This window comes from Phacochoerus africanus, chromosome 11 (assembly GCF_016906955.1).
Source record: "Phacochoerus africanus isolate WHEZ1 chromosome 11, ROS_Pafr_v1, whole genome shotgun sequence".
Lineage (NCBI taxonomy): Eukaryota > Metazoa > Chordata > Mammalia > Artiodactyla > Suidae > Phacochoerus > Phacochoerus africanus.
In genome coordinates this window covers 4,624,796-4,635,876 of record NC_062554.1, presented here as the reverse complement: position 1 = coordinate 4,635,876, position 11,081 = coordinate 4,624,796, and the positions used below count along the sequence as shown (strand labels likewise).

Sequence of the window (11,081 nt, the reverse complement as noted above, 5' to 3'; positions counted from 1 at the left end):
TTATATTTGCTTCTGACACAATTTGGCTACAACTCTTACTCTGATCTGCCTGGTTTTCACACAGTACACAATGGGATTCATCAGCGGAGGCACAAGTACAAGAACATCTGCCATAAGAACACTGAAGAGGGGAGAGACATGCTGGACAAAGCGATGGACAATGGCAAGGTTGATGATGGGCAGATAGAAGAGGGTCACTGCACAGATGTGCGAAACACACGTATTGAGGGCTTTGAGCTGCTCCTTTCGGGATGCAATTCCCAGCACAGTCTTGAGGATTAGGATGTAAGACACAACAATCAGCATAAAGTCTACCATACCACAGAGTGCCGCAAAAAACCCATAGACGACGTCAATTCGGTTGTCAGAGCAGGCCAGCTTCATGACATCCTGGTGGAGACAGTAGGAATGGGATAATTGGCTTTTCTTACAGTAGTTCAAGCTTCTTAACGTGAGGGGGAAGGGGAAAACCAGGAGGAAGCTCTTGGAAAGGCACACCATTCCTACTGGGGCCACTCTGACGGGTGTCAGGATGGAGCTGTACCTCAGAGGGGTGTGGATGGCCAGGAAGCGGTCAAATGACATGATGAGCAGCACTGAGGATTCCAGGGCTGTAAATCCGTGGATGAAGAACTCCTGGGCAAAGCAGGCGTTGGCAGAGATTTCAGGAGCATTGAACAAGAAGACCCTCACCATGGTGGGAAGAGCGGCAAAGGACAAGCCCATGTCTGACAGAGCCAACATGCAAAGGAAATAGTACATAGGCTCATGCAAGGAGGGTTCTGTCCTGACGACATAAAGGATGGTGCCGTTTCCCAGAAGAGCCACCAGATACGTGCCGCAGATGGGAATAGAGATCCAGATGTGTGCATGTTCCAGTCCTGGCATCCCAACCAAGAAGAAGGTGGTGATTCCAATGTGTGACGTGTTGATAAAAGACATGATGGATGTAGATGGCTCTGCAATGGAGCATAGAGAGTCTTGAGCAGATAAAATATGATATATCTGGAAATTTCATAGGAAAAAAGCAGTTCTGAAGTTTCTGGCTTTTTTTTTTTCAGGTATCTTTTTATAGAACAAAAGCATTCATGCGACTCTCATGTAGTGAGACGTGGCTTCCACTTTAGAATAGAACCTACCTGTATCATAGAATAAGAAAATTACTTTGGACTCTATTTTCCCTGTAGAGAAACTAGAATATATATTTTGCATTCAGATGAACATCTGGTTTCTTTTTCCCTGTAAAATACTAGTAAACCCTAGTTAATTGATCTAGAATCCTCTACAACTTCTTGCTTTCATATTCTAGATGAAACATTGAATAGAATATATGATTTCTAGAATGATACTTTGTGAATCTAAAGGAGCCTCACAACTTAATTTTTCCCCACTTTTTGTAAAAGTACAGTCTTCTCAAAACCAAACGACCCTTAGTTCTATTCTTTGCTATCGGAAGATCACTGGTTATTTAAATATCCTTTCAAAAATCCCCGTGATTTTCAAATAATTTAGAGATTTGTAAGGGCAATCACTGCAGAGGTTACTGACAGATTATGTCTTCTTACTTTCCCCTAGCCTAGAATGTGTGACCTACTGCGTTATGATGACAGGAGAGCAATAACCTTGAAGCGGTGAGTATCAAGATTTAGGAGAATTCGAATTCTGTGGAAGACTGATTCCTTACAAGATAAATAGATCATTTATACAGTCTGAGAAAGGAATAATTTTCCTAGGTGTAGGATTTTTGGAGGAGCTCCTGTTTTGTATGAAGTTCTAGGTGATTGATTTCCAAAAAGCAAAGTGACAGCAAAATAGATGAAGACATCTGAGTCCTTACCAGGGAGTGGATATTTTGGAGAGCACGTTTGAGAGTAGCTGAAAGTGTCTAGCATAAAACCCCGAAGCCATTTAATTTGTCGTCAAGGCCTCCTCCTCAAATATGAGTGCTTGGGTCTCTCTTCTCTCCCAGGCACCTGCTCAAGGGGCACTGATCTCTCTGAGGATTGCAGCCACGCCGAATCTGCTCTGAGACTAAAACAAACATGTCCAGACACAGGAAATCCATAGAGATGAGTAATACCAAAGAAATGAAATAAGTATCTAGGCCTTGAATTAGGGTTTATTTTGGTTGGAGAGAGCTCTTTAATAATCAGGTGTGATAGAGATACGGCAAATCTTGTGCAATGTCGCTGATAGTTCTATTGAGTATTTGGTTCCGTTATTGCTCCTGTGCCCTGGACAGAGTCACAACAGAGATGCTGAGTCGAATCTTTGCGTTCAGGGTAGTGGTGTAGGACAAACACTGTAAGACATACGTTTTTGGCCTTGACTTTACTCTTGAACCCTGGATCCATCCTTCCTGGATATGATGAGCTAAGCATTCCTTACAACGTGTTTAAATTAGACTCCATCTCCCTTTCCTTCTCTTTTTCTTAGGGCATAATAAATGTTTAATTTCTCAGCCCCAAATCTGAGACCTTTAACCTCTTTTCTCCCATATTTTGTACATAGCAATAGCCAACATTTATTGAGAACTTAAACCATTTCATTTACTGAGTTTCATTCATTATTGGATAAGGATTTTGAATCCTTGAATCTTATGAACAATGGTGAAGATTTTCATTTTACTGATGAAGAAAACGTTTCTCAAGGAGTTCAGGTAACTGCTTTAGATCATTTAGGGGTTGTACAGCAGAGATAGATTAGGAGCTGAGATCTGTAAGATTCCTGGTGACAAAACGTGTGGTGAGCAATCAGAATGGCCAATCAGTATTTGAGGAGTTATTGAGTGAATGGATAGCCGGATTTCCGCATTATTTTCAGCATTCTAAGCTGCTTATTAGTTTATTCTGGAGACTAATATGGAATATGTAACCTTATATCTGTTGTACTTTTGCAACAGAGAAACATGGTAGTTTAAGGACCGTAAGGAAAATGCTCTTGAAACTATGTATAACTACACAACCGCATATACAGTTAGATATTCTCTCTGCCTAGACATCCTCGCCTCTATTAATATGGCGTCTTTGGATGGGAGTTAGTATTGAGGTGACCAAAGGGAGGAAGCATAACAAAGTTCCACCACAACCTTCTGCAATAACGCCTTTCAAGCTTTACCATGAGTATTTTAGGTTAAAAATGCCCTATTGTTTCATCTTTTCAAAGCTAAGTCCCCTTGGCTATAGGCTTTCACTCTTGCTTTATATCTGAGGTTTCTTTACGTCCTTCTCATGAAAGCTATGGGAGAATGTATCTTGATTCCTTGCTGTTAGTGTGTGTGTGTGTGTGTGTGTGTGTGCGCGCGTGCGCGCGTCTGTGTGGTAATTGCCACGGTAGTATTATGGGTTTATTGGCTTATTGTCCAACTTTCCAGACGGGTCCCATTTGATCTATTTGGACAGATCAAAGTAAAAAGAACAAATACCCTAAGCATACTGATGCTTAGGGCATTTGTACACTAATACTTGTGGCATTTGCTCTTTTTATTTTGATCTGTCCAGTCACTGACACACTGAATGGCAGGTGCTGGCATGGTAAATGCTGAATGGCTGAACGAACTCTATTTTTAAAACTGGCATCATAAAACACGTCACTTTTACCTTTATTATCTTTAGCATCTTTCCCATTTAGCTGTCTCTGCTGTGCAGCCTACTAGGTAGTGAGGGACCAGGGCAATGATTCAAATGGTCTGGTATATTCTCACTGACTGAGAAACTTCTGGCTCCGTCTACCACGCACTTTCAAATTCCTCAAGAAACTATGCATTGGGTCCCAACCTTTTGAGCATCTAAAACACCCCAAAACTCTTTAGAACTGTTTTCAGTCATGTAGTTCAGGGACCTGGTAACGGTTCCTGCTAAAACATAACCCAGAAAAATTTGGTAATCATGTGTCTCTGAGTTACCCAGACAAAGTCACAAGAAACAAAAGACACAAAAGAACAATTCTATACAAATGCAAAGGTAAAGCATGTGGGTTTTTTTTTAATCAGGTTATGGGTGTAAGAACTGGTATAGACCAAGCTGTATTGGACAAAGCCATTGCCCTTAGTGTACCTTCAGCCCAACAAGGGTTTGATTACACATACAGAAAGCCTGAAGGTAAGGTTTTGTCTGCACCCCGGGAAGTCGAAATTCGGTACACTTAATTAGCAGAAAGTCAGTGAGACAGGGAGCAGGTGATAAGTGAGCTTTCTAAAAGTATTTTAACAGAACTGAAGGTGTAAATGCAAATGAACTGAGTGTGCAGAACCAGATACATTCCATGTCCTGGGAGTCATAGATTCGGTCTTGACTGAGGGTCTCCATCACTGAGAAACCAGAGGCCATTTTCCCTGGGCAAGTCCCATCCAATACCTTCCCGACCTTTCTGGGCCCAGAGCAGACCATCCCAAAATGCGCCTCGGTGGCATGATTATTGGAATTAAGTTACTTAAGAAATGGCCAATGCAAGAGGTCGCCCTGGCCTTCTGTTCTGTCTCCCTGAAAGTAGGAAATAAATATCTCAGATAAAAGGTACATGCTTTGCATCTGGAGGTAGAGGGATGCCCCTATTATCAAAGACAGGAAATCTGGCCCCGTATAAATTAACCTTGCTACTTTTAAAATCTACGACCTCAAGCCCAAACTCTGTTTAGAGTCTTCACTAACTGGACACCCCAAATCTAAGTTTCTTTGTTCTATCAATTCTTCACAAATTTATTTAAAAAGTTAAAAGCTGCCTGCTTCTTTATGTCTCATTTCTATAAGACTTCCATGGGCATGGATTAATTTTTTGTTTCTTTTTCACCTGTTAATCTGTCTGGTGTCAATTTTACGGTTAATCCCGTCATAGGAACTCAAGAAAGGCCGGAGAGGAAATTTTCTTTTCCCGGAAAAAACTTTATCTTTGGGCCTCTCTATCCTAAAACGTGAAGGCGTTGTCTTTAGAGCATTTTTAACAGGTTATCATTGTTACTGTATCATCAGCGTTGACTGGTATCTACCCAGGGACAGGAGAATCAGGCCTAGCTGCCGTCATTCCATTGAGAACAAGAGGTTTAAGAAAGCCAGCCAGCCAGAGGCCCTTCCCAGGCCCTCAGACGAAGGGGTCCCTGGGTTGCTGAGCACTCATCCTTTCCTAATCTCTCATCGGAGTCTATGGCCATCACTTTTTCCTGACCAAGAATCCTGCTCCTCACCCAGGGGTAAGAGATACAATGCCTCGAGCAGTTCCATCTGAACAAGGCAGCCCTAAGGGAGGATCAGATCCTGGCTGTGCTACTCCAGCCAGGATGGGAAGTAACTGACATGGATAAAGACGTCAGCTCTGCAGCCAGTTCTAAAGGGAATAAGCACACAGACATATAGCTGCTTGATGTGAAGGCCTGGAGGGGCGAGAGGGGTGATGGCCTCAAAGGACCTCCTACAATGTCCCTCCTGGAGGCACCGCTGGAGTCTCTTCTGCTTCCCCGGCAGCTCTCCAAAGTCCCGAGTCTCCCTCAGATAAGGCCCTTCTACCAGTTTTTGCTTCCCCAGATTATCTATCTCTGCAGAAAGTGGAGCTTAACTTCTCTTCTTCTGCATGAACCTGCTATTCTTCCTTTGGTGAAATCTCCTCTGTGTGTGTGTGTTGGAGGCAGTAAGATACCATTTTGATATATTTTCGCTCCATATCTGTGTTACTTATGCTGTTGGGAATCCTAAGCATCTTGGAGACAGCTGAACAAAGCAATACTAAACTACGAAATACCATACATTCTGAGTTCACAATGATTTTTTTTCTCACCATTACCCTATAGGGCTGTGGTTCTCAGTCATTAGTTGAGTATCAACAATGTGGAGAACTTAATAAAATTCTTAAAAATCTATACGTTGCAGGTGTAATTCCTTAGGCTTTTGATTGGATGCATTCTATTTTTGGAAGGTCCCAGAATATGAAGCGACTTTCCCCAAAGCAGAGTCATGCCTTTTTAAAGCTAGGACACTTCCCATACCTCCGAGCTACCCCACTTAAAGACCTCATTCAGGATTCTCAATGACCCAGACGATATGACGTGAGTCACAATGAAAAGCCTTGTACACGACACAGTTCCCACTTGGAGTGACGTGACCCCCTTGATCTTCCAGCAAGTGAAGAAGAGTCAAGATACACACGGCAACGTTTCCTTCTGGGAACCGGCTTAGAACACGACATGGGAGGGAGGGTATGGCCCCTCATGAAAAAGGCAAGTGGTCTCAATCCTTGAACAAAAATACAGCCCACCGAGTCCATCTTCTGAGTGAAGAAAAAAAAAAAAAAATCAAGCAAAATCCTCATGAAGATCAATGTCTAACACGGGAAAGCCGTGTGTAGTACACTGAGGCGGCCGGGAGGGGGCAGGATGCCCTGGGGAGTGAATACCCAGGGCGTGTTCTCCTGACTAAGGGGAGTTTTGCGGCCCCCAAACCTGTTGAAATGCTATTCCAAGTTGATTCAACCTGTTTCTAAAAGCCTGTAGCACCCAGCTCCCTTCTCCTTCCTTCCCACCATTTGGGTAAATTTGGGCCCCTGTGTTTTTTCTCTTCCCAAGTTTGAAGGTCCTGCTCTTATGTTTTAAGTGAATCCATAGAGTGAGGCCTTCAAAAGCTGGGCTCCCACCCTCAACCCCATTAAAAGCAGAATCCCGGGCCTGAGGGAGCTAGAATACTCTCTCTCTCTCCCTCTCTGACCCTTGACCTCTCTCTGTGGCCCAGCGTGTGCCACATAATTTCAAGGGGAACAAAACTGGCCACCCTAAAATGTGTCTCTTTAGCATGAGGATTAATTTAGATTGATTATTTTTAGGAAACAGAATATTATCAAGTTAAGTCCTATGGAGCCTGTGCTCTGGGCCCTGGCCTGACCTAGTCTCTCTGCCTTGGTGGGAAGGGTTTCTGTTTTCCATTCAGATTCTAGCAGCCCAGTTAGGAGAGCCAAGCTGAGATCAACAGAGCAGGGAGATAACCAAGATATAAGCTAAGAAAAAGAATGGATCAGAAGCCGTTGTGGAAGCTGTGATGGAACCGAGCAGGGCCCTGTTGGGGCTCCTGGGCCTAAGCCTGTGATCCCTATTTCTTGTTTTTAGGGAATAAGCTTCAGCCTCCATGACTTTCCCTGAGTTCCCAAGGGCAGGTTCAAAGAGTTGCTAGTCAGGGCAGGGAGGGGATGCAGGGACAGGGAGAAACACCCCAGAAACAATGGTGCAGTCTTGGGGAAGGGTTCTGGTTCTGTTCAAGGAATGCACATAATAGTATCTTGAAGTCCTTCTGCAGAACTAAAACCCCCAACAAATGAAACCCAGAGAGGAGGACCGCCAGAATCAGTCCTGAGGCCACTAAACACCAACTCGGAAGAAGAATGCAAGCTCGCATCTACCCCAATCCTTATCTGTGGCCCTATTTTCTGCTCCCAAACTATAAAACCACTTCCTCATCTCTCCCAAGGGAGGGCACAGTCTTTAGGGCATTAGCTTGCTGTGGCCGCCTTTGCCTGGCAAAGCAATAAAGCTATTTTTTTTTCTCCCTTGCCCAAAACTTTGTTTCCATGTTTCTATTTAGCACTGGTGGAGAGAGGCTGAGTTTCAGCAACAGTGATAAACCGGTTAATGGTGTTTGCCTTTGCAGAGCTTAGGGTGGAGGCCTGAATCCTACTGATGCTTAGTACATGCTTATTGAACACAGACCTAATGAAAAATCCTGTTCAATGAGAAGTGAGAAACACCTTAAAACAGAAGGGCCTATCACTGTGCTTAATCGCCAGAGTTCTATGTGGATGCCTCTAATGAAGCTGCAATTTCAATATGCTTCTGGAATATTAGAGTGTGATCATGAATTTGCTCTCCTATTTTCTTTTGAGAAGAGAACATTATCACATTTGAAAGAAAGGACTAGGAATGATGGATGGAAATAGAGACACCATTGTGTAATTTTAGGACTATATGCTTCCGACACAGCTGTGGTTAACTACTGTTTATATTAATTTTATCTCTAGGGATCCAGAGGAGCTCTGAGACCAATTCCTAGGTTTTTATCCCTGGGAGAAACCAAGGGTACATATAAAGAAGCTGGAAGTACTTAAGCCTCACTGTTCATGGGATGAGAGGTGTTCAAGACCTGAGAATATGTGGAAAATCAAAATTGTAGCATCTGTGTCAAATTTGACCTTCCGCCTGAGATGAGAATTCTTCTCAGGTGAGTGATAAAGCAAAGAGAGCAAAAACTAAAAGCACAGAAATACAAAGAGATATAAGAAGGAAGACAGCAGTAACAGCAGGACTGAAAAAAAGAGAGAGAGGGGGAAAGCAGAAATAGAAACAGAAGCAGACAGAACATACCTGTATCTGCAACGGAGGAAAGTCTAGGTAGAAAAAGACAAAATGAAACTGGGTTGTTGGGGAATGGGCTGCAGGTTGCATGATTCGGCATTCATATTGATGCAACTGGCTTGTGGGTACATTTCAGATATTAATTTTCAATGACAAAGAATGGGTAGACTTGGTATAGGAAGTGTTAAAATAAAAGGGCTAAAGAAGCAAAATCGTTAGAAAGACAATGTGCGATTTATGAAGGACAGAAACACAAGTGTCATTCTCTTTAGCGAGAAATGATTTTTATATCATTTATTACATATTTTATGTTTTATCCAATCTTTGCCAACAATGTTAAGACAGGCTGGCCAGTGAAAGGCTGTACTTGAGGACGGCAGCTGAGATGCTGGAGAAGCTGTAATAAATATGGTCTTATCTTGAGTGGTTCTCCCTTCATGACTTGGGATAGGTACCTGAATTCCATGAGTCTTTTCATGCCTCTGCCCTATGAAACGGTTTTGTCATATGTCCAGTCTCTTCTACTATTTATTTTTCATCCCACTGTGATTAAACTGTACTAAAGTAAAGAACCCCAAAGAGCTGTTATTAATGACATAGAGAGTCAGATGAAAATGAACAGAGAACAGGCAATGATGAAAGGGCTGAGAAAAAGCGAAGGATATGACATGCGGATCCGTGAGAGAGAAGGATAAGAAAGAGAGAGCACAGGGAGATATTACTGCCTGTCCTCACTTTAAATCCAGAGGCAGGCCTACTACTGAAGTTTCCTAAACACTGCACTTGGAAGACTCAGAACAGGGAGAAAGAGATTTTTAAAGAACGGCGATACACTTTATTTCCTGAAACGTCTCTGAGAATGAAAGAAAAATGATCTATATTTAGGTAAGTAGAATAAAAAGAGAATGCATAGAATAATTTCTTGGCATGGGGAAAAATAAACTTCTCTTCTAACATGGCCATAATATAATCCTTGTGGACATGTGCACACACACACACACACACGCACACACACACACGCACACACGCACACCTGCATATGGTCTATAGACTTCAGTGTTAATGTCTAGAGCCTTTTGATAAACTGAGATGTGGATGGGAGTTAGAACAAAATTTCATAGTGAGGAAGAGTAAAGAAAGAAGACTAGAAAAAAATAGTGCTTGGAGGTAAAGCAAAATTACAGTGTTGAGTGAGTATTCTGCCTGGTGGATTGAAAACATGGTGAGTAGCTGACTGCTTCATCTAAGACACGGTTCCCAGTGAGACCTTAGTCCAGACTGCTTGGGCTGGAGAAGAGTACCAGAGAGATGTCTTATCTCTAGAGGATGGGATGCTTGGACTGGGGTAAAATGGAGAAAGCAATACTTTTTTCTTATTACATGGAGAGAGAGAGGATGGCTTGGTAGCCTTCTGTTCCTCGGGTACAGAGGCTAAACCAAAACCTCTTCAAGTTAAAGACTGTTCAGCTTCGTGACTTCCATTTTGTACGTCAGAGACTAAGAGTCCACAAAGAAGGACGATGGAGATGCTAAGACATTGCAGTGAAGATATCTAAAGTCAACGATGCCCAGACTCTACAGGACAGGCGAGAGAAGAAGCCTCTCTAAGACAGTCAGTGGAGTTAGGACTAAAATAAGGACACCGCGAACTGGAGGGGTAGGCAATCCCAGAGGGCTTAGCTGCTGTGGTCGTGGCCATCAACCCAGGGTCTGGCAAGGACAGCATTCCAGAGCCAATCACCATGGAGACTGCTCAGGGAAAGTAAAGCCAGGCCTTAAAATTACACTTCCCAAAGGGAAAAAGAGCTTGGTTATTTCGGAGAGCTGCTGATGGGGAATGCTTAGGGCTGCATTTATGGGTTTTCTATGGGTTCATGGAGGTAGATGCAAGTGGGTCATAAAATTAGAGAAACATTGAATATTTGATTGAATATTTTTTAAAATGATCGTGTATAGAGTTCATTTTGACCAAAAAAACAAGCAAAAGACATAAAAACAGAGTAGATATATTACACATACGACTAATTTAAGACACAACATACAACATTTCTGAACTAAATATTTTAATTATTTCAATATTATTTTGCAGGAAGACATACAGGAAGAGCTTTATCAGTTACATTGTGACCTCATTATAGTATATATACCTGTGCGTATATGCGTGTGCGTGTGTGTGTGTATTCTTTTTCGTGTGTGTGTGTGTGTGTGTGTGTGTGTGTTTTCTTTTTCGTGTCTTCTTTTCATATAATGGGTACTTGTTTTTACTATTAACATATCAAATATTTTAAAAAATTTAAATATTATACGTTATTAAATAAATATGAAGGGAAATTACGCTGAGTCCTTAGGACCCATTCAGTTGTCAGGAATTAAAAGGTAGCCTAGAAACCGCAAATGATGAACTCAAAGGCATCACTGGCAGGAAGCCTATGCAAATCGATAGACATTTACTCTGAGTTTTTTTTTTTTTCTTTTATAATATATTATAAAGATTTCTTTCTCCACCCTTCTGCTGCTTAAATTTTTTTTTAGCGTCCTTAAAGCAAATTCACCAAAGTTCTTGCCAGACATGTGTAGTGCCAGACTTGTGTAGCACGCACTCTTGTTCTAGAATCTGGCTCTCTTCACTACTGGGTCATGCTCCTCAGGTAAGAACCATTCCTCTGTCCTGACTCCACGGCTTATGCTCACAAGGGATGACTGCGAGGGACCAAAAAGGAGGACAGAAAATATTCCTCCCCGTTGGCCACGCGTCACC

The 11,081-nt window shown here is 42.4% G+C and overlaps 1 protein-coding gene across 1 annotated transcript; it reads right to left on the bottom strand.

The window, feature by feature from the left end:
* LOC125111895 (olfactory receptor 51A4-like) lies at window positions 1–945 on the bottom strand. Its single transcript, XM_047754042.1, has one exon. The coding sequence runs from the start codon at window positions 940–942 to the stop codon at window positions 1–3; it is 942 nt and encodes a 313-aa protein (XP_047609998.1). The 5' UTR covers window positions 943–945.
* Window positions 946–11,081: the final 10,136 nt, after the last annotated feature.